The sequence below is a fragment of the Heteronotia binoei genome, chromosome 6 (genome assembly GCF_032191835.1).
Source record: "Heteronotia binoei isolate CCM8104 ecotype False Entrance Well chromosome 6, APGP_CSIRO_Hbin_v1, whole genome shotgun sequence".
Lineage (NCBI taxonomy): Eukaryota > Metazoa > Chordata > Lepidosauria > Squamata > Gekkonidae > Heteronotia > Heteronotia binoei.
The window spans coordinates 980,068-1,004,164 of NC_083228.1; the positions used below are offsets into that span (position 1 = coordinate 980,068).

At 47.1% G+C, this 24,097-nt stretch overlaps 1 protein-coding gene across 1 annotated transcript in view; it reads left to right on the forward strand.

The window, feature by feature from the left end:
* Positions 1-669: 669 nt before the first annotated feature.
* Positions 670-24,097, forward strand: part of LOC132573493 (broad substrate specificity ATP-binding cassette transporter ABCG2-like) — a 32,927-nt gene continuing 9,499 nt past the window's right edge. Inside the window, exons 1-10 of the mRNA XM_060240985.1 lie at positions 670-882; positions 1,865-2,152; positions 7,557-7,616; positions 10,135-10,249; positions 12,800-12,952; positions 15,122-15,279; positions 17,303-17,454; positions 19,329-19,457; positions 19,817-20,091; positions 22,252-22,334. Of these exons, the coding sequence (XP_060096968.1) occupies positions 1,878-2,152; positions 7,557-7,616; positions 10,135-10,249; positions 12,800-12,952; positions 15,122-15,279; positions 17,303-17,454; positions 19,329-19,457; positions 19,817-20,091; positions 22,252-22,334 (1,400 nt within the window). The 5' untranslated portion in view covers positions 670-882; positions 1,865-1,877. The remainder of the gene's footprint in view (positions 883-1,864; positions 2,153-7,556; positions 7,617-10,134; positions 10,250-12,799; positions 12,953-15,121; positions 15,280-17,302; positions 17,455-19,328; positions 19,458-19,816; positions 20,092-22,251; positions 22,335-24,097) is intronic.

Genomic DNA, 24,097 nt, shown 5'->3' on the forward strand with positions numbered 1-24,097 from the left:
CTCCTCATTTCACCTCACAACAGCCCTATGAGGTAGGTGAGGCTGAGAGCAACTTTGGTCACTCGCCTTCATGGCAGAGGGAACAGTTGAGCCTGCGCTTCCCCAGGTCCTGGCGAGAACCACAAAGCCACACTGGCTATGGTGCTGGGTTGCCAGCTCCAGTTTGGGGCATTCCTGGACATTTGGAGCAGGATTAGGGGAGGGGAAGAAGCTCTGCAGGGATTTAATGCCACAGAATCTACCTCACCAGCTGGGGTCTAGTCCCTAGGAGGTGCTTGGAGATCTCCTGGGGGATGTACAAGACGAATGATAAGATGGTCCATAGCAAACAATCGCAGAGCCTGGCTGGCTGGTCCATGGGATATAAGGGAAGAGAAGACTGTCCATTGACCTGCACGGGCTGGCTTCATAGAAATACCCTGAAGCATCGCAAGGGCTTCAAGCAGGGAGGCGGCGCTTTCTGCGACCCTGCCAATGCCGGCCCTCGCGCGCCCTTTGCGGGCCGGCCGCTCCGGGTTCCTCGAGGCCGCGGCGCCTTTTCCTCCAGTGACCTCCGGCGCCAATGGGCCGCCCGCCAGGCCTCCCGCGCCCAGCTTGACGCGCTGCTGCTGCTGCCGCCCAGCCCCTGCGCTCTGCCCGCCGCCCGCTCGACGGCTCGGCAGGGGAGGGGAGACCCGCCGGGGAAGCGGCAGGAGGCGGGCGGGCGGGCGGCACCCGGGAGTCGCCCCGAAAGGCGAGAAGGGCACGATTCGCATCTGGCGGCGGCGGCGGCGGCTCTCTGCAGAAGGGCGAGAAGAGCGCGCTCCTCGGGTCTGTCAAGGGAGACTTGGCTGGAAGGCAGCAAATGGCGCTCTGAGGCTTTCTCGGCCACTTTTGCGACGGGTAAGGCAGGCAGCGGCTGTCGTGCGGAGGCTGCGGGTGCTGGAGCCCTGGGGTTAAATCCCCCCCCGCCCCCGCCGCCGCCGCCATCGAAGCTCAAGGGGCAACTAGGGCAGGTCACTTTCCCTCAGCCTCACCTCCTTCGTAGGGTTGTTGTGATGATAAAGCGGATGAGGGAAGAATCATCCCTGGGTGCTCTCTTGAGCTTCTGAGGGGAAAGGCAGAGGGAATCATGAGAAACAAATCAATAAAAACCTCCATTTTGCAATGGCAGGATTTGCTTAGATGAGTTCATGGTGGGGATGAAGTCTGAGGCATTGTCCATGCTGTTCTTCTGGGCTTCGCCACCTCTCAGGTGAAATTTCCATACTGAGATGAGGAAAGCAAAATCCTGTGTAGGTTTTAACTGACTGCGCTCCTAGAAATAGTCCAGTGGACACTAGAATTGCCAGCGGGTTAGGAAATTCCAGAAGATTCAGAGGTAAAACCTGTAGAGGGGAGGGACTAATGACCTGGACTCCCCCCTTCCAAAGCTGTCCTTTTGTTGGGGGGGAGGGGGTGTGGACTGATCCCTGTAGTTGTCATTCCAGAACTCCAGGCCCCACCTGGAGACTGGCATCCCCACACATGCCCACTTCCCCCTGAAACAAATGGAAGCGGCAGAGTGGGTGGTGTCTGTTGAGTGTGTGGTTCTCCTAAGCCCTTGCATTCTGACCAAACCTTCAGCTCCTCCTGAACAAGGAAGGAGACAGTCTGTTTGCTCCTTCCATAAGACAAGCCAGTTCTCACTCTCTTCCTCAGCCTTCAGTCCCCCACTGGGATGAAGCAGTGTGAGAGGAGACAGTCCTAATGAATTCTGCACCCAAACATTGCTGTAGAGGTTCCAAAATTGCTGATGATCCTCCAGTTCCCAAGCGCTTCGGTGGTTAAATTCAGGTGCAAATGACGTGTTCAAAATTGAACTCAAAACACTTTAACCTTTCAGGCACTTCGTAGGGATGGGGACTGTGGATAACATCAAGGACTTTGTGAGCGTGGGTCCTGTAGAGTTTAGCACCTGGAGCAAAGATGCAGCAGCAAAGATGCAGCAGACCATCGGGGATGAAGGTGGACAAGTGGGCACGTTTGTGCGTTCAGTGCCAACCAGGGAATCTCTCCGGTCCCCTCGGGGGTCAGTCGTGAGTTTCCACAACATCCAGTACTCCATCAAGCGGTCCCATGGGCTCCCGGGCAAGCGGACCGTGGTGGAGAAGAAAATCCTTCAGAATGTATAGTAAGTTGATGCACCTTTACAGAAATTGGTGTGTATGTGGTGGGAGAGAGACTGAGAATAAAATGCCCAATAGTGTAAATACCCTCGTATGGATTTGTGGGGTGGCCTCATTTGGAATACTTCATACAGCTCTGGTCCCCCAAGTATCTTTCAAAGGACATGGCAGATCTGGGGAAAGAACAGGGGAGGGCAGCCGAGATGAGGAGTGGGTTGGAGTATCTTCCTTAGTAGGAGAAAAGGCTGGAGAGTCTGGGACTGGTCAGGTTAGAAAAGAGATAGCTAAGGGGGAACATGATAGAAGGTTTATCCAGTTATACATGGGCTGGAGAGAGTTGATAAGGATAATTTTTTCTCCCTCTCTCAGAATACTAGAACTCCTGATGGGTTGGAGGTTCAGGATGGACAAAAGGAAACAACTACTATACACAGAAAGTGATTAAAATGTGGAATTCACTGTTAGAGGATGCAGTGACAGCCAAAGAAATATACAGCTTTAAAAGGAGATTAGATAGATTCATGGAGGATGTGTCTATCAGTGGCAACTAGCTATGGTGACTGAGGGGAAACTCCGCATTCAGAAGCACAAAGCCTCTGAATCCCAGATCCAGCAGACAGCATCAGGGGAAGGTGTCAGCCTCTGTGCCCTGTTTCTGAACCTCCAGGTGAGCCTGTTGGCTCTGAGTGGGTGTCAAGCATCGATATTTTCCAATAATCAGTCTTTTGTTATTGAATCAAAAGTTGCTTTATTGTAGAAACTCCATAGCTTTGCCAAGGACAGAATCCTTTGAAGTAATGACGTATACAGATTCACATAGTTAATTTATAGGATAGCTTCAAAGGATAGCATACAGATGCAGTTTGAGTCACGGGTTCAAAGGTTACTACAAAGTATCTCTTTATTACTAAGGAATGTAGTCTATTAAAAACATCTCCATTTCTCACACTTTCTCTCAGAGTAGATAAGACCTGTCTGTGTGAATCTGGGGGAGAGGCACATCGCACTGTTACCAGCAAGGCTACCCTAAACATCCTTGGGCCAGATGGATTTATTATTGTCCTTTGGTTGTAAAAGAGGAGGGAGCAGGATGGATTGGTGTTCTGCTCTTTGTCTTGTGGACCATCATGGCACACAGAAATATGCATGCTTGACATACTGCCCCCCCCCCAAGACCCTCATCAGGGCTTTGCAGGATGTTTGGCATAGAATTTTTTAATCAATTCTGGTGCTTTTACATTTGAGTGCTTGACCCACTCGTGTGCTGCAGAAAAATATTTCCATCTAATCAGAAAATACAATACACCCCGCTTCAGTTTTGCATCTGGAATCTCTTTTACTTCATGATGATTCTGATCCCAAATTGGAATAGGTTCTGGAACTTGTGGTCGAGGGTACCAAGGCATAGCTCCAGGGTCCCTCTGGAGTAAACGGCAATGAAAGATGGGGTGTGTCTTACTAAACAGCTTAGGTAAATCAAGTTCTACTGTCACTTTATTAATTACACGTTTAATACGGAACGGTCCCAGAAACTTGTAGGCCAATTTTTTAGAAGGTTGCGGTAATGGTAAGTTATTGGTTGATAGAAACACTGTCTCTCCCACTTTAAAATCCCATGCAGGTGCATGGCTTTTATTATAATGTTTTTTGTACGTCTCTTTTGCTCTTTCCAGGTTCTCTTGAATGCTTTTCCACACTTTCCCTAGTTTTCCTCACCATTGCTCAAAAGATGACAGTATTTCTGGTAGTGCTCCCCCAGGCAATAGGGGAAGGGGCTTTCCCTCGTAACCATTCACTACTAAAAAAGGAGAAGTCTTTGTGGAGCTATGCACACTGTTATTGTATCCGTACTCAGCAAACAGGAGGAGGTCTGCCCAATTTGACTGTTGATAATTCACAAAACACCTTAAATATTGTTCTAATAAGGCGTTTACTCTCTCCGTCTGTCTGTCCGTCTGGGGATGGTACGCAGAGCTCAATCCCTGTTCAATTCCAGTTAGTTTACAAAACTCCCACCAGAAGTTGGCAACGAACTAAGAGCCCCGGTCACTAATTAACTTATCCGGGAACGAGTGTAATTTTACCACGTGTTGGAAAAATAACTGTGCCAATTTTTTAGCATTGGGTATTGGTATGCATGGGATAAAGTGAGCTTGTTTAGAAAAGGTGTCCGCTACTACTAGGATTACGGTTTTTGCCCTGCGAGGGCGGCAGCTCTACAATAAAATCCATTGAGACCACTGACCATGGTCTGGTGGCCGTTTCCAAAGGTCATAATAACCCGGGGGGGGGGGTTCCTCCTTTTCTTTTAGCGATTATACATATTGGGCAAGAAGCAACATAGTTTGAAATATCTTTCTTCATGAATGGCCACCAAAATTGTCTATTCACTAAGTGCAGGGTTTTAACATACCTGAAGTGCCCTGAGAGTTTGCTGTCGTGACAAAACTGGAGTACTTCTTTCCAGAGGCTTTCTGGCACATACAGCTTACCGTCCTTGTACCAGAATCCCCCTTTGTCCTTTTTTACTCCTTCGGGTCTAGCCTCTCATTCTTTCTCTACTTCGGAGATCAGTCTTCCTTCCTCCCAATTTTCTTCTAACTTCTCACGCTTCGCTTTCGAGTGCATAGTCACGTCTCCCCCCAACTGGCTGGGAGAGATGATGGAGTCGATCACCTCCTCCCCTGGCTGTTGTGCTGAGGAAGTCACGACAATGCGTCAGCTAGGAAGTTCTTAGATCCAGGGATATATTTTAACGTAAAATCAAATTTGGCGAAGAACCCTGCCCACCAGATTTAGTTTCCTGCACCCAGTTAGGGCTTCCAGGTTTTTATGATCTGTCCATATTTCAAACAGTGCTCTTGCCCCTTCCAACCAAGATCTCCACGTTTTTAGCGCAAAAGTCACTGCAAAGGCTTCTTTGCCCCACACCGGCCAGTTCCTCTGTTCATGAGAGAATTTCTTGGAAATGTAAGCACAGGGTTTAAGGGCCCCCTCCTCATCTGGTTGCATCAGAATTGCCCCCACAGCAACGTCGCTGGCATCACATTGGACCACGAAGGGTTTTAGCTCATTGGGGTGGATCAGGATGGGTTCACTAGTAAACAACTTTTTCAGTTTATTGAACGCTTCTTGGCACTGGGCTGTCCAGTCTAGTTTGGCCCCCAGTCATTTGGCCTCAGGGCATTTCCCTTTTGTTTTCAGGAGTTCTGTTAGAGGAAGCATGGTGTGAGCAAACCCCTGTATAAAATTACGATAAAAGTTCGTGAATCCAATGAATGATTGGAGCTGTCTATGTGTCCTCGGGGGTTCCCACTCTATTACTGCTTGTATTTTGGCTGGGTCCATGGCTAACCCTTTCCTGGATACTCAGTAGCCTAGGTAATCCAATTCCATCTTGTGGAATTCCCATTTGGATAATTTGGCGTACAGTTGGTTGTCAGAGAGGGTCTAAGACTTCTCTGACCAATCTCACGCGAGATGGTAGATCTTTAGAATAGATAATTATATCATCCAGGTACACTACTACCCCTTTATACAAGTACTTTCGCAATACTTCATATATAAAGTTCATGAAAACTCCAGGGGCCCCTTGTAATCCGAAAGACATGACTAAATATTCAAACTGTCCCATCAACGTGTTAAACGCTGTCTTTCATTCATCTCCCTCTTTTATGCGTACCCGGAAATAAGCATCTCGCAAGTCCAATTTCATGAAAATCTTTCCTTCTGATACAGAACTGAGTAAATCCTTTATTAGAGGTATGGGGTACGCATTGGAGGTTGAAATCACATTAATCCCCCTAAAATCCATGCAGAGCCTAAGCCCCTCGTCTTTCTTCTTTCGGAAGAGTACTGGGGCGGCATGGGAGGCCATGGCTGGCCTTATGAACCCATGTTTCAGATTTTTATCCAAAAATTTGCATAGCTCTGCTTTTTCAGCCCACCCCATAGAGTATAGTTTGGCTCTCGGGAGGTCCTGCCTGGGATTAACTTGATTGCACAGTCAGTGTCTCTATGGAGTGGGAGTTCATTGGCTTCTTCTTCACTGAACACTTGTTTTAGGTCTCCTTGGGGATCGATTTTACTTCTTCTATGGTCAAACACAGTTTCTCGTTCACCGAGGGTGGCTCTGGGCCCCAATCCACATTCCAGTGGTTGTGCTTACACCTCCTGTCTCTAAAATCTATAATCTGATCTCCCCACCTTATGTCGGGTTCATGTTTTGCTAGCCAACCGACTTCTAAAACAATGTCAAAGGATGATGATGGGGTTATTATAAACAATTCAGTGTCCCAATGGTCTTCTATTCCCATTGGTACGGCTTGGGTTTGTTCAGTACATGGTTCCCCTCTCATTATTGTTCCATCCATTTGCTCGAACTGTATGGGGTGCGGTAATGGACTCTTAGGGAGTCCCAGGGCTTCCACTTATTTGAGTATGATTATGTCTCTAGTGCACCCAGAATCGAGCAAAGCTTGAGCATGTATAAACCGTTTTAGACTAGGGTTTAACAAAGAGGGTGGGATGAAAAACAAAGTCCCCGTTATTCTCACCTTCAGTGGTGCCGTTAATTCCGTGACCTGCTTCTCGGCACCTCTCAGTGCAGGTCATCCCCGTTTCCCGCCAGCTTGTCTTCCCAGGCGTCTTCCCCCAGCTCATCCACCACGATAATTTCCTCCTCTCAAGAAGTCGCCGACGCAGAGCTCCCTTTCGCGGGCTCCTTCGCTCGTCCTTCCGCTTTCTTTGCCTTGGGTGCGCTGGTCTTCGGAATAAGGGGAGGGCCTCGAGGTCGTTCCGGGCAATTGGCAGCCAGGTGGTTTTGATCGCCACACCGAAAGCGATGTCTGGGGGTAGCCAGTTTGGTAGCTCCGCCAGCCTGGCTTGCCTTCTTCCCTTCAGGTTTTGCCCCTGACTGAGACTCACGTCCCCCCTTACCCCCTTGCTGCTGTTGATGCTGGAGAGCCACTCACTTCATGTTAGTTTCGACTTCTTCTGCTAGTTGCACCCACCCTACCAGCGTGATAGGGCGGGCTTTCTGAAGGGCTCGATCCAGTATACTCGCGTTTAGACCTCACTGGAATTGTTCTATCTTCATCTGCTCATTCTACCCCATTAGCTCTGAATTCGGCCATGTACTCTCTTACTGCTTTGGACCCTTGCTGTAGGTCTCTCAGTGCAGTAAGGGCTCCTGTTTCTTGCAGGGGGTCTTCGTACTGGGTCAGTAGGGCTCTCAGGAACGCCGCGACGTTGTCTAACTCTGGACTCCTGGTTTCGTACAGGCTCACATACCACCGTTTGGCCACCCCCTTCAGCTTCGACCCCAAATAATCCATTCTGCTTAACCCCCTCCACTCCACTCCCTGCCAACTCATTATTGTAAATGGAAATCCCTTCTTTTCCTTTCAGCGGCATTATGAAGCCAGGCATGAATGCAATTCTGGGACCAACGGGCAGTGGCAAATCATCGTAAGTATATTTGGAGTTGCCCAGTTGTGTTTCTGCTGGGCAGTGTGCTAAGCTACAGGGATGTTTGTTGTTAACACAAAAATACTGTTACGATCGCCCTGACCTGGATAGCCCAGGCAAGCCCAATCTCATCAGATCTTGGAAGCTAAGTAGGCTTGGCTCTGGCAAGTACTTGGATAGAAGAACTCCTGGGAATACCAGCAGTCAGGAGGACGGGGCAGGCTCTGTTCAGCCACCTCTCTGAATATCCTCCGGGCTCCCAGTAGGGGTCAGTCACCAGAGGTTGCCATGACTTCCTGGTGTGTGCACTGCACGCACAAATGCACACACAAACTAAAAAAACCCACTGTTAAGGCTGCACGCTCTGATTTGGGAGTGAACCCCGTTAATTCAGTTTATTGCCTTCCTGCTGAGTAGATGTAACATTGTGGAGTAGTGGGAACCTTGAGGGAAACATCTTTTAACGCATCCAGCAGGTTGAAATTAAATCAAGAGTTTTTGGCTAAACATTAGGAAGAACTTCCTGACAGTGCAGTTCCTCAGTGGAACAGGCTCCCTTGGGAGGTGATGGGCTCTTCTTCTTTGTGTGTGTGGGGGGGGGGGGGGTTAAACAGAGGCCATCTGACAGCAATGCTGATTCTGTGAACTTGGGCATGTCACACCTTCACACAGACCTTTAATAGCATAATTGTCAAGAGTCATCTCTGTATTCCTCTTGCCATGTTTTTTGTACTGTGACCATTTTGCCTGGGTGCATTCCTGCTTAGCTCATCTCTCTGCATGCTAATCTTGGGAACTTATTAGTCAAGCTATTTCCACCCACCTCTCCAAGGTCAGATTTTTATTTATTTATTTATTCTATAATTTATATCCCGCCCTTCCCACAAAGTGGCTCAGGGCGGCTCACAACAACGACAAAACAATAAACAAGGTACAAAGTTAATACATTTAAAAGTCAAAACATTTAAAAAACCTAAAAACCTTAAAATCTTAACATTAAAACTATCCAGTATATTTCACTAAAATTTTTCTAATTTCTAATTTCACTAAATTTTTCACTAAAATAAAAATATTTCACTAAAAATAAAAAAAGATGCTAGGGAAGTATAGATTAGACATCTGGACTCTTAAACTTGGGGTGGGAGGGGTCCTGCCAAAACCCCGGGTTCCCACCCTTCTTTTGCCACCCTTGCACTTGAAAATATAACGGTTGGCGCGAGGGGTTAAAAGGAGAGTCCCTGGGCTAAGAGGTTAGCAAAGATGGTGTCCTGCCTTATGATGCTTATGGAATAAACTGCTGAATTATTGGACTGTGTTATTCCTTGACTTGAGGTCTTGACAATAATAGGACAGAGAATCAGAAATAAAAATCCAAAGCTAGGCACCAATAATTATAAATAAATATAAATATAAAAAATGTCTGCGGACAGAGCCCACTTGGCAATAAACTGAAATAGAAAACAGAATAAGTCTAAATAACTCTTAGCTTCCATACACATGATAGGAACTCAGCAACAGATGCAGTATTTTCAGGAGACTTGTCAGATAGCAAGAAAATTTGGTCATTATTGGTCATAGATTTTGCAGAAGAGAAAAGGGGACAGATCAAGGAATAATGTAATGAAGAATAATAGGAACAGCGAAGCAGGGTATGTTGCACAGAGTCAGGTTCATTATAAAGGCAGGCGCAAACTGTTTCCTTATAAGGGATACCCTTCCCTTATAATCGGCTTGTCAGGACAGTTGAAGACTAAGGCAGATCCTGAGAAGGAGAGCCGGAAGGGCTGCATCAGTGCTTAGTTCTTGTGGCCCTTTCTACACGCCCAGGGGGATGCTGACAGCCACTTCGGGGTCAGGCAGCAGTTTTTCTCCAGACCAGTTTGGCCAGAGATCCTGGAAAGGTTTTTTGTTGTTTTTTCAAACTGTCTTCTGGGCTTGGAGCAGGTGTCACTGGGGGTGGGTGGGGGAGATATTTCCTGCATTGTGCAGTGGGTTGGACTAGATGACCCTGGAGGTCCTTTACAACTCTATGATTCTATAATGCACCAACCATCGGCTGTTGAGTAGAGAAACTTCCCAGTTTTTGGTCAGACAAGCTCAGGGATTTTACAGTTAGCATCCTCAAGCCTCATTAGGTCAAAAGGAATCCTGTGGAGGCAGCGTGATGTTGCAGCTTGAGTTTTGGACTAGTATCTGGGAGACCCAAATTTGAATCCCCACTCTGCCCTGGAACCTCCCTGGGTGACCCTGGGCCAGGCACACACTCTGCCCAACTCTGAGATCATGAGAAGGAGGGCAAGGGAAGTACTTGTGAATTTCCTGCATTGTGCGGCGGGTTGGACTAGATGATCCTGGAGGTCCTTTCCAACTATGGTTCTGTAGGGTTGTTGTAAGGATAAAATGGAGAGGATGTAAACCACACTGGGCCCCTATGGGGGAGAAGGGCAGGGTATAAATGAAGTAAATAAATAAAATGAAAAGATGTTCTAACAAGCGGAGAACCCCTTCCTGCCTGCAGGCTCCTGGATGTTCTGGCGGCCCGGAAGGATCCTGCCGGCTTGTCTGGGGAGGTCCTTATTGATGGTGCCCTGCAGCCTCCCAATTTCAAGTGCATCTCAGGCTACGTCGTCCAGGTTAGTGTCTCACGGCAGCAGGAGAAAAAGGTGGCAGAGGTTACGAGCAGAGCTTTTTATACGCTCAGCAATTCTGATGGGAGCCCCAGGAAGTTGACTGCATCTCGTAAGGTTGGGCACAAAAGATACCACTTGTCAGAGGCATCCACAAATATGTGGAGCATATTTTGAAGAGTTTCTTTCTGAGGCATTGTGTCGTTTCTATGCAGCGCTGCATCGTCCATATCAGGGGTGGCCAAACTGCAGCTCAGGAGCCACCTGTGGATCTTTCATGCATATTGTGTGGCTCTCAAAGCCCCCACCACCCCTGGAGAAGCCATTTCTCTCTTTAATCACTTCGCCAAGCCAGCCAGTAGCTTGGGGAATGCATGAAAAGTTAAAATTGCTTTCTTTCCACCTCTCCTTTGATCCTGCTTGCCTGCCTATCTATCTATCTATCATCTTCCTTCCTTCCTTCCTTCCTTCCTTCCTTCCTTCCTTCCTTCCTTCCTTCCTTCCTTCCTTCCTTCCTTCCTTCCTTCCTTCCTTCCTTCCTTCCTTCCTTCCTTCCTTCCTTCCTTCCTTCCTCCCTCCCTCCCTCCCTCCCTCCCTCCCTCCCTCCCTTCCTTCCTTCCTTCCTTCCTTCCTTCCTTCCTTCCTTCCTTCCTTCCCTCCCTCCCTCCCTCCCTCCCTCCCTCCTTGTGGCTCTCAAACATCTGCTTATTCTATGTGGCTCTTATATAAGCAAGTTTGGCCACCACGGCAGAAAACAGATTACCTGCTCTGAGCAAGATGGCCCAGGCTAATCTGATCTCGTCAGATCTTGGAAACTAAGCAGGGCCAGTTCTGGTTACTACTTGGATGGCAGACCCCGAGTGGTGCCCTAGCAGCAGGCAATGGCAACATCTGAACTTCTCTTGCCTTGAAATTCCTACAGGGTCAGGGTCCCCAGAAGTCAACAGTAACTTGGCAGCATTTCCAACCACCAAAGGAGTTCCCCAGGGCCGTCTGGAATCTCTGTTGCAGTGGTGTTTTCACACAGAATTGTATCAACAACCAGACTACTACGGGGTGTAACTCTGCTATACCCAGGGCTTTTTTGTAGCAGAAATTCCTTTGCATTCCCCTGATGTAGCCAGTCCTCCAAGAGCTTACAGTAGGCACAGGGCCTACTGTAAACTCCAAGAGGATTGGCTACATCAGGGTGTGTGTGGCCTAATATGCAAAGGAGTTCCTGCTACAAAAGAAGCCCTGGGTATACCATGTTTCCAGTCAAAATGCTCCCCGCCCCCGCTATGCAGAGGGGGTGGGGAGTGTGATCAATGTTGCTTCTGTGCAGGTGCAGGAGAGAAGGCAGGGCTGCAGCACTGAGTGGAGCAGAAGTGTGAGGCACCTGTCCCTGTCTCACTTGCTGATGCTGCCAGGGGAAGAGAGCATTTTCAGAATCCCATCTGGAAGCAGAATTTCTGATAGTGTTTGTAACTGGCAACTTGATCATAATTTACAAGGCCAGCCCTGCCAAAGGCAAACTAGGTGATTGCCTAGGGCACCGGCCTTCTCAGGGCGCCAATTCGGGCGCACACACCCATGTGACTCGGTGACGTTTTCAGTGGGGGGGGGGCACAAGAAGTTAGTCTTGCCTCAGGTGCCAGACAATCTAGCCCTGGTTAAAGAGGAGGGAAAATGCAGTTATGATTTTGTGGATAGCTCTACTTATTTCAGCACTAGCCCTCAAACTTTGGATTTCTGTGTTGGGAAAGTTTGGTCTTGAGAGGACTTGCCACTCTTTCTTTATAAAACCTGCGGCAGCTTGAACAGTAAACCAGCTGAGAGATGGCCACACTGGGGCAGAGTGGGTTACAGAACATAAATAAGCAGATTCCCCAAATATTTGAGTAGTGAGGAACTTCTGCACAGTGGGACTGAGATCTCCTCCCTACACGCCAAAGACAAACAGCCTTAGAATGTCATGCCAGTAGATGGATGACATCTACAGCAGCGGCCAAGTCTGGAACGCCCTGGGCCCTGCCTCGATCTAGCAGCCCAGTGAGATAAAATTAGATGTCTGTGAAAGCTGGAAAGTTAATCATTTCCCAAAAGTTATATGAAAACCTCAGCTACAAGGGATAGGAGCTATAGTTCTTTAAAAACCTGGGCTGCCAACTCTGGGCAGGGAAATTCCTGGAGAACTGGGGGTACAGCCTGGGAACACAGGGTTGGGTAGGGGGAGGGCCTTGGCTGGTTATAAGGCCCTGGAGTCCCCCCTCCAAAGCAGCCATTTTCTCCAGGGGAACTGATTTCATTTGTCTGGAGACCAGTTGCAATTCTAGATCTCCAGGCATCACCTGGAGGTTGGTAACCCTACCAAAACCTACCAACTGTGGTATTCTAAACTTACTATTAAAATCTCCAGTTTACATTCCAAGATTTCAAAGTGACATTTTTCCTATGTGATTTCTATGCCAGGAAAGGTTTTCTGTGCAGTTAGTTTCTGCCTGTTGTGTTCCTGTTAAAGGCCTAGGAGCCGATTTTTCTAGGCTTTCTAACCCCTCAGGGCTGTGTGGCTTTCAGGATGATGTTGTCATGGGTACAATGACTGTGCGGGAGAATCTGCTCTTCTCTGCAGCCCTGAGGCTCCCGAGCTCCATCAGCTTCCAAGAGAAAGAAGAGCGAGTGGCCCAGATCATCAACGAGTTGGGGCTAAGCAAAGTGGCGGATGCTAAGGTGACTCAGGAGCCTGAAGCGCTCGTGGCAAACTTGACACACCAGAGAGCCTCCCTGCAAAGACCCACACAATTTTCATTGCTAAGTTCTTTGTTGTGTATAAATCTGCCTCTCTTCCATCTGGCCTGCCTACACGTTTCACGGTCCTCATGTTCTCTCCAGACCTGCATGGCCAAAAGTGCATTCTGAATTCTGATGCTCAGAACGGAATCCCTGAGCACACAAAGGCCACCACAGCTTGCAGGAAGAAGGTGCTTAAGAAGGAGAATTGCAGATTTATACCCCGCCCTTCTCTCTGAACCAGAGTCTCAGAGCAGCTTACAATCTTCTGTATCTTCTCCCCCCACAACAGACACCCTGTGAGGTGGATGGGGCTGAGAGGGCTCTCCCAGCAAGGACAACTTCTGCCAGAGCTATGGTTGACCCAAGGCCATTCCAGCAGGTGCAAGTGGAGGAGTGGGGAATCAAACCCGGTTCTCCCAGATAAGAATCCATGCACTTAACCACTACATACTGGCTCTCCAGTTTGAGTTATATCGTTATTTTTATACAGTTTTTTGCTTTTCTTAGGATTGCCAGCTGATGGCTGGCAACCAGTGGGGGAGGCATGGGAATGGTGTGGCACGATGTCACTTACAGTATTTGCCATAGAGTGCCCATATGGCATTGCAACATGAGTTCTGAGCCTTTGCGGGAAGTGCTCCGCCTACTTCCCACCACTGTGGTTTTTACCAAATAAGTACAGGGATTTGAATACCTGCCTCAAATAGAAAAGAGGACTTTGGGGGGCAACTAAAAGACTAACTGATATAACAGTAGATTCAGGTGGGAAGCCATGTTGGGCTGAAGCAATAAAGTTTGAGACCAGTGGCACCTTTAAGACCAACAAAGTTTAATTCTGGGTATAATCAGGGCTTTTTCTGAGCAGGAACGCAGTTCCAACTGGCTTGGCGTCAGAGTGTGGCCTTAATATGCAAATATATTTCTGCTGGGCTCCCCCCCCCCCCCGAAAAAGCCCTGTGTGAAACAGTGGTCATGTCAGGGTGTGTGGCCTAATATACAAATGAGTTCCTGCTGGGCTTTTTGTACAAAAAAAGCCCTGGGTATAATTAAACTTTGTTGCCTGCACATGAAAGCTTATGCTCAGAATTAAGTTTCGTTGCATGCACATGACAGTTTATACCCAAAATAAAACTTTTTTGGTCTTAAAGGTGCCACTGGACACTAGCTTTGTTCTGATGAATTCTGTGTCCCACCTCATCAGCTGTGTTAAGTGTGTCATCTGTTGGCACAGAGGAACTAACAGGTAGCAGTGGGGCCAGAAGTTAAAGAAATGGATGGAGGACTCCAGGACCTGTTAATCCTATGATATTTTCAGTGACTCCTTTCCTTTCGTAAACTTAATTGTCAAGGTTGTGTTGCTAAGGTGTGCGGAGAGGTGTTCCAGATGCCAGTGATCCTGGTCTGATCACATTGCTTTACCAGATCTTTCATCATACTCATTGCATTACCCTTTGCCTTGAGTTTCCATGAGAAAGGTGGACTACAAATCGCATTAATAAACAAACAAAAGCTACACACTCACCCCGTTCTTTACCTCCCTGCAGAGGAAAACTTATATTCCCCCCCACCTCCAGGCTCCTTATTGAAAAGCTCTTCTAGACTGTGGGCTGTTGAGCACACGTGAAGCTGCCTCCTACTGGATCTGACCCTCCAGACCTATCCAGGCAAATGTCTTTTCAGACTGGCTGGAGCTCTTCAAGGTCTCTGGCTGAAGCTTTTCCTGTTAGCACTTCCCAGCCTTTTTGGTGTGGTGGCTGGCTTTGAAAAACCCCACAAAAATCAGATCATGCACAAATCAATAAAACTGCTAAAACCTGGGACCCACTTTCAGGTCAGGATCCACCAGCTGGTAAATGCTATTTCATGTCACCTGATGCTTGGTCCTTTTAACTGGAGATGCTGCCAGGGATTGAACCTGGGACCTTCTGAAAGCCAGGCAGGGGCTCTGCAACTGAGCCACAGCCCCCCCCCCCCCAATTCTGAGATTGCCCCACTTCCCACACGGGACAGGGGTCTTCAGAACATTTGCTCCTGGTGGCCAATGGGTGGTGCTTGCAGGGTCTAAACTGCTGTCTGGTGGTGACACCTTAAACTCCTGTTGTGCAGGTAGGGACCGAACTGATCCGAGGGGTATCTGGCGGAGAGCGGAAGAGGACCAACATTGGGATGGAGCTGATCACAGAGCCCCCAGTTCTGTTCTTGGATGAGCCCACAACTGGTCTGGATGCCAGCACAGCCAATGCGGTGCTTCTCCTGCTAAGGCGGTAAGAACCAGCTCTCCTGGAATTAGCTGCAGGCTCTCCCAAGAATCCCAGACTGGGATCATCCTCATTTGGGCAAAAACCAAACAGCTTGCAATTGCCAAGGTTCAGAAGGAAGTTCTGCACCACTCAGGTCCCCTTTGCCCCTGTTTGCAGAGATGGTTCTAATGTGTGTTTGGGAGGGGGACTCTTAGGACAAGACTCTTGGAATACATGTTACCACCACCTGTGTTCTGGAAGGTGGCCTGTTCCTTTACAAGCAGCATAACAGGCAGAAATTCAACTGTGACAACTTTTCATGGCATTTTTTTTCAATTGTTATAAAGTTAACAATGTGAACGATTTTTAACTGGGAACATTTCCAATGCTTTATTGCGATCTGTCCTGGTTTGCCAAGGAAATCAAAACACAGAAATATGCTGGGTTCATTTTTCATGCTGGATATACATCCCCTCCCCCCCCACCCCGAATAGTCAAAAACAGTTCAACTGAAAACAATCCTCTAATCTGCATTTTTTTTCCACACAGAAAATGTATGGTGGTAACCTTGAGTTATTTCAAGCTATTTTAGATCTACATTTGCTAATCTAGGTTTGTCCAGATACCCACAATGTAACCTAAATATTGTAATCAAATAACTTCAAAGCTTTATTTAATTTTATTTATTGGAATACTTGTAGATGTATTTAGGCAAGAGAATGTAGTAACATAAACTTCCCGTACATTATTAAAACATTTAAGAAAACTGTAGCATGGAAAACTATGAATACATTCAGTTTAGCACTCTGAAAAAGCTGTGCATAAATACAACTTTTGTTATATGTAACTTTAATTTTGGTTTGCCACTTCTTGTTTACAAATCAATAGACCCTGTGTTTGTGTGAATGAGAGAGAGAGAGATGCTTCTCTCATACAGTCATCTGAAAATTAATTGAAACAGCCCAGTTTGACTGGTATTGTAATAATTCAATTCAATAATAATTCAAACACTGCATTTTTAGAAATGGAAAAGAGTCACTGAAATAATGTCCAATGATCCACTGAAATAATATCATAAAATGTTCCAAATTCAGATTTCTGACAGTCAGGAATGGTGAGAAACGCTTCTATCGGACAGTGCTGTGGTTCACTGTTGGTTTCGTTTCCCAGGAAGTTCAGGAAAGGAAGAGTGTAATTTAGTAGCAATGTAATTGACAGAGGCATCACCCAACCAGAACAATTAGCTGATCTTCCCAACAAACAAGATCACCATGCTTGGCATTTCTATGCACAGCATTGCCACTTTTCATCAATTATTGCACAATTGTCTATGACCATGACTTTTGTTGACTTAAACTATTCCATTCTCCAGGGCTGCACCTGCCAGCCAGGGGGAACTCTTTGCTTCTTATTTGCAGGAGGGCACCTGTAGGCTGAGAGAGGCTTCCCCTGCTCCTCTCATAGGCAACCAGCCCGCTTACCCTTCAGGAGACAGAATCGAAGGCTTTGTTCCCACACATTGGTAGGCAGGGAGTACTGCAGAGAAGGCAGGGGGGAAAGGCCCCCCTCCCCACAAGAGACAGGCAGCTTATCTGCCCTGCAAACAAGAGAGGTGCTGTCTGCACTGCAAGAGCAAACATCCACATGCTTGGGAGACATGAACATCAGTTGCTAATGAAGAATCAGGCTGTCTCTGCATAAAACAGAGGTCCAAGATCTTGTAGGAGCCTTTTTTACACTGAAAAGTGGAGGGGCATTTTCCTCCTGTCCATACATAAAACAGGGAATCAGTTGTTTGATAAAGGCAGGGTGTGAGGGCAAGGGCAACTTCCCCTGCCTTAACTTGTTGCACTGTGTGAGCTGAAGCAGGTTTTCTCCTGCCAAGATCCAGAGAAGGGGAGCACAGCAGCAGCAGAGAAAACCCACTCACTGCATCCCCTTCCCACATATCTCTGCATGCAGCACTTGCCGCTCCAAGAGGTTTCTTAAGGCTTGCATATTATTGTGGATGGCATTTTGAACCTTTGGCCTTGCCCTTCCCTCACAGGCTCTCCAGAAGAGGCAGAACCATCATCTTCTCCATCCACCAGCCCCGGTATTCCATCTTCAAGCTCTTTGATAGCCTGACTTTGCTGGCTTTGGGGAAGGTTCTCTACCACGGCCCGGCCCAAAATGCCCTCGAGTATTTTCGTTCTGTGGGTGAGTTTGCTGAGTTCTCACAAGAGGCTGTGAAGCTGGGATGAGCTGCTTGCCGGATAGGTCTGCCTGTGACCCATAGAGCCATCAGATCCCGCTGCAATGAATGCCTGCTAGAGCTTTGTGCCAGATTTGATATGAATCTTCCTGGGGTTTTGATTCTCATTTTTGTTTTGATCTCTGCTTCACATGGTGGAGTTCAGCCTTGGCAATGGCATTTAAATATCAGTCTATATACCACCTACGTAGCCCTGATCTTGCCAGAGCTCAGAAGATAAGCAGGGTCAGCTCTGGTTAGTCCTTGGATGGGAGATGCCCAAGGAAATGGAGGGTTTCTACATGGAACCAGGCAATGGCAAGCCACCTCTGAAGAGCTCTTGCCTTGAAAGCTCCACTGGGTTCCTGGGGTCAGCTTGACAGCCTGCTTGCCCTGGACTGGATACCCCAGGCGAGCCCAGTCCCACCCCGTCTCAGAAGCAAAGCTGGGCCAGGAGTAGAATGGCAAACGATCTCTGTTTGTCTCTTGCCTGGAAAACCCAGTGCGTTCACTGTGAGTTGGTTGCTTGAAGGCAGTGACATGATCTTATGATTAAACAATTTTATTTGGTAACATATTGTAACAAATTATATTTCTTGCGTCATTAATAACTTCTTTTATCTATCCCATATATTACTTTCTACCCACCCCTCCCCCCGCTACTTGATCCCCGCCGGTGTTATTTACTTAAAGTACTAATGTTTAAAGGTACCCTTAACTAATAAAAACAAAAATTAATATTCTTCTTTTTTCTAAGACTTAATCATTATCAAAAATTGTCCAATGTCCTTTTATTTTCCACTCTTTTTCTACATATCTTCTGAACTTTTCCCACTCCATCTTAAAAACTTCTAAATCATAGTCTCTTAAAATTCTTGTTAATTTGTCCATTTCACTCCATGTCATGACTTTTACAATCCAATCCCATTTCTCTGGTATTTTTTCTTGCTTCCACAACTGTGCATATAATGTCCTAGAAGCTGAAAGCAAGTACCAAATTATAGTTCTATCTTCTTTTGGAAATTTTTCCATTTGTAATCCCAACAGAAAAATCTCTGCAACTTTCTTAAATTCATATCCCAAGATCCTAGAAATTTCTTGTTGAATCATCTGCCAATACTTTTTTGCTCTTTCACAAGTCCACCACATATGGTAGAAAGAACCTTCATGCTTTTTACATTTCCAACATCTGTCTGGCATCTTATTATTCATCTTTGCCAATTTCTTAGGAGTCATATACCATCTATACATCATTTTAAAACAGTTCTTTTTAATACTATGACACATCGAAAGCTTCATAGAGTTCTTCCACAAATATTCCCAAGTTTCCATCTGTATTTCTTTATTTACATTAATTGCCCACTTAATAATTTTTCACTACTTCATCTCCCATAGACCATTTTAAAAGTAATTTATATAATTTTGAAATTAATTTTTTGTTGTCTCCAAGCAGAACTTTTTCTATTTCTGTATGCTCTTTTCTTATTCCTTCAGTTTTAATATCATTCTCCACCAAGCTCTTTATTTGTTGCATTTGAAACCAATCATATTTATTATTCAGCTTTTCAGCAGTTTTCAATTCTATTTTGCCACTTTGTATTTTTAATAGCTGACATGATCTTGATACTAGGTAATCAGAAACCAACATTTTGTTGCCTTCATGGTTTTTTTAAAGGCCTCCTATTTAACATTTAATTTTAGCTCTAAAGACATGAAATATACTCCAAGAGAGGCTGTGGAGGAGGAGAAGCAAAGAGCAGCAATCCTGAACTCTTTGGAGTTTGTTTTGAAGTGGGCAACAGTATTATCTTCTCTCTCTCCCCCCCCCCCCACACCCCAGGGTATGAGTGTGAACCTTTCAACAACCCAGCTGACTTTTTCCTCGATGTGATCAACGGTGACTCTACGGCCGTGACAGCCGGGAAAGGTGTTCAGAAGTCCAAGGGAACAGATGTGAAAAACCACACTGGTAAGAACATGGAGGAGAGTGACCATGGGATCATGCTGGAGCATCACTAGGAATGGGAACCCAGTCTTCCCTGAGGTTAAAAGATGGCATCCCAACCTTTAAGAGAACTTAGAGAACGAAAAACAGTGTTGTGAGGAGGAGAAGAATGACAAATCAGAATGTTATTTTGAGTGATACGATGCTGAGGCATCGTTTGGTATTTATATGATTGGGGAGGTTTTCCTCATCTGCCTGTGATATTTCTGTGCTTTATATTTTGTGATTTGTAATAAAAAAATAACAAAGGTGTGCTCCCATTCCTGAGAAATGGATGTGAATGTCAGCACATCAGTTGCACTGACTGAGTGCTTCCATTTCAGAGACCGATGGTGAGAATCCTGTGGAGGAGGAGGAGGAGCAGGGCATGGCCAAAACTGTGGTGGACTCTCTGCACAAGAAATACCTGGCCTCCAGTCAATACCAGGACCTGCTGAAAGAGCTCCAGAGAGTGGAGAATGGCCAAGGCATTGCTGGGAAGAAGCTACGGCTGGGAGCCCAAGTGACCTATGCCAATGGTTTCCTCACTCAGCTCTACTGGGTTTCGCAGCGCTCCTTCAAGAACCTCATTCGAAATCCTCAGGCTTCTGTGGCACAAGTAAGGAGCCAGATTCTGGGATGAGAAACTTGTTCTTTAATGATCTGGAGTTGGGAGTAAGCAGTGAAGTGGCCAAGTTTGCAGCTGACACTAAACTGTTCAGGGTGGTGAGAACCAGAGAGGATTGTGAGGCACTCCAAAGGGACATGTTGAGGCTGGGTGAGTGGGCGTCAACGTGGCAGATGAGGTTCAATGTGGCCAAGTGCAAAGTAATGCACATTGGGGCCAAAAATCCCAACTACAAATACAAGTTGATGGGGTGTGAACTGGCAGAGACAAGAGAGAGATCTTGGGGTCGTGGTAGATAACTCACTGAAAATGTCAAGACAGTGTGCAATTGCAATAAAAAGGGCCAACGCCATGCTGGGAATTGTTAGGAAGGGAACTGAAACAAATCAGCCAGTATCATAATGCCCCTTTATAAATCGATGGTGCGGTCTTATTTGGAGTACTGTGTGCAGTTCTGGTCACTGCACTTCAAAAAGGATAGCATTGGAAAAAGTGCAGAAAAGGGCAACTAGAATGATTGAAGGTTTGGAACACTTTCCCTATGAAGAAAGGTTAAAACGCCTGGGGCTCTTTAGCTTGGAGAAACGTCGACTGCGGGGTGACATGATAGAGGTTTACAAGATTATGCATGGGATGGAGAAAGTAGAGAAAGAAGTCCTTTTCTCCCTTTCTCACAATACAAGAACTCATGGGCATTCAACGAAACTGCTGAGCAGTCAGGTTAGAAGGGATAAAAGGAAGTACTTCTTCACCCAAAGGGTGATTAACATGTGGAATTCACTGCCACAGGAGGTAGTGGCGGCTAAAAGCATAGTCAGCTTTAAGAGGGGATTGGATAATAATATGGAGCAGAGATCTATCAGTGGCTATTAGCCACAGGGTATAGATGGAACTCTCTGACTGGCACAGTGATGCTACGTATTCTTGGTGCTGGTGGGAGAGCTTCTAGTGTCCTGGTCCCATTGGTGGACCTCCTGATGGCACCTGGTGCCATGCCATGGGAGTTTCGTGCCTCCCAGACACACAACCACAGAAGGCAACAAGAGGCAGCCACAGCATCCCTTACCCCTGCTATTTTCTCATCCTCAGACTGCCCATCGCAGCCCTGGATTCTGGGGTTGTAACTGGAAGTGTTTAACTATTATTTGCAAGCTGCTCTGTAACAAGAGGAGGAAAGGTGGTGAATACAGTTTTAAATGAATAAAACTTCGTAGCACAGACCTTGGAAGCTGTGGCAGGTGCAAACCACACCCACTGCTTCTTTCTCCCAAGCAGTGGCTTCAGTCAACTGGCTGCTGAGCCCCCCCCCCCCCCCAGATGTCCAGTAATCAGAAACAATTCTAGACAAGAACCATTCATTCTCCTTTAGTGAGCATTTCTCTCTTTAGAATTCCAATACAGAATGATGAGTTCAACTGCAAAATGGCTGCTGCAAGAGGTGAAGCCAGACACAAAATGGCTGCCCAATCATACTTCAGTCACACAGTGAAGATCCTGCCACCACAGAAAAAATCTGTACAGCCAATCAAATTTCGAGTGGCTAATCAAAAGCCAGGTGGTGGCTGGAAATCTCCCAGAACTACAGCTGGTCTCCAGATTACAGCTCCAGCTGGTCTCCAGCTCCCCTGGAGAAAAGCCCTGCTTTGGAAGGTGGATTATATGGCATTATACCCCACTGAAGTTTCTCCCCTCCCGAAACCCCACCTTCTGCAAGCTCCACCCCCCCCCCCCCCAAATCTCCAGAAATTTCCCAACCCAGGGCTGGAAACCCAGTTTGCTGGGCAAAAGCCTGACTTGGTCCTGCCCACTTTCTAAAAATACTGGACAGGTACCAGGAAAGGTTTACCGGCAGCTGCCACCACAGCAGGGCACCACGTGGGGGAGTCCCTGCTTTAGGATCTTGACTTTTTGCAACCAGCTTTACTCTCTGCTGGAGAACTTAATCCTTTTACGTATACATTTGAGGCACTTGGCATTTCTCTTTTAAATTGCAGCACAAAAGATCAATTGCCTTTTGCTAACAAAATTGATCTGGGGCTGATGAAAAACCTTTTCACTTGTATTGAATTTTTCAGAAACAGGCAGGCCTTTTTGGGGTGTTGAAGTTCTTCAAGGAGTTCTTCCTCCTTCCTCCTTCTTGTTCTCTTCCAGATTCTGGTGACCGTCATCCTGGCACTCATTGTGGGCGCCATTTTCTTTGGCGTGAAGCTCAACGAGAGCGGAGTTCAGAATCGGTAACCACTCAGCCCTGGGCTGAAACAGCTTGCTCCCCCCTTGGAGAAACCCCAACCAGGCAGTCCCAATAAATCCATTGACTGGGAGGGGAGAGGGAGGCATAAAATCAGTGACACTTCCAAAGAGTAACACAGTGCCCTCCGAAACAAGGTTTCCAAGCCCATTGATTTCAATGGAGTAAAAGCGTTGCCAGCTCTGAGCTGGGAAATCCCTGAAGATTTCTGGGTGGAAGGGTGAGGCCTCAGTGGAGTCCAGTACTCAAGAGTCCACCCTCCAGAACAGCCATTTCCTCCAGGGTAGCTGAGCTCTGTCATCTGGAGATGCTGGTTGTAATTCCAGGAGGCCCCCAGGCTGCCCCACCTGGAGAATGGCAACACTCTAGGTGGCGGGGGGGGGGGGTTTCATCAGGAATCTTTTGTAACAGCCATGGATAAGGGCGAGATGAAGCCTTTCAGAGTATTCAAAGCAGTTCATGTGGATTACCTTGGAATCTGAGTTGCAAAGATCCTCTTAGGCCAGGTCAGGATGATTACCACATATGAAGACCCTCTTGTTTGGGGAGCCAATGTGGTATAGTGTTTAGATGGTCAGACGAGGAGCTGGGAAACCCAGGTTCAAATCCCCACTCTGTCATGGAAATTCACTGGGTGATTTTGGGCCAGTCTCACACTACTTCACAGGGTTGTTGTGAGGATGAAAGAGTGGAGAAGAGAAGGATGTAAGTGGCTTTTGGGTTCCTTTAGGGAGGAAGGCAAAACAAAAGACAAGCAAGTCCAAATTGTTTCAGTGATGTCCCTCAGATTCCCTGCTGCTTTTTATGAGGTGTTTCCCCCCACATGTGCATGCACAAGCACACACAGAGGCTGTGTTTCCAGGGGCAGCTGGGTGATTGCATGTGCGAAGCACTCTGAGAAAGAGGACTGGAGTCCCCTGCTGACAGCCAGGTAAGAGCTGGCAACCTAAGCCCAGAGGTGGTTTGCCATTGCCTGCCCTAGACTTCCTTGGTGGTCTCTCATTCAAACACTAGCCAGGGCTGACACTGCTTAGCTTCCAAGATGCGAGGAGATGAGGCTAACCCGGACCATCCAGGTCAGGTCAGCAGTGACACCTGCTGCTTCTCCTGTTGTTTCCCCAAGCAAGCTGGATCCCTCGGGCCGAAAAGATCCTTGGAAGGCTCTCTGCAGGGCAGCAGCAGAAGAATGTTCTTGGCCCTTGCAAACAAGGACTGGGTGATGGCTAGGGTTGCAATCCCCGCCTCCCCCCCCCCCCCCGTGGCTCCTGGAGATCTCCTAGAATTACAGCTGACCTCCAGATGATAGCGATCAGTTCCCCTGGAGAAAAGGGCTACTTTTGAGGGTGATCCCTAGGCCCAAACCCCACCCCCCAATCTCCCCTACTTGGAGTTGGCAATCCTATTGATAATGGCCTAGTCGTACCAGCAATAGGGTGGTTCAAGCATAGCTTTTGGTGACTTTATAGGCCAGGTCTCCTGTGATTTCAACATGCTTGGGTGTTTTGGTTTGGTTTTGACCAAGGGATGAGATTCTTAGTAATTTAAACTTTAAAAATAAAATAAAAAAAAGTTTCTAGAACTCACTTTTTGACAGAGCCCTGTGAAATGGTGCAGGCAGTTTTTACTGAGTGTTCTCGTGTCCAGGGAAGGCGGTTTCCTTGTACGGTACGACAACATGTATTTTCAGGGATTCTTGCCATGTTCCCACCCACCAGGAGCTGCTCCTCAGCTGTCCATCACTGTCCTCCT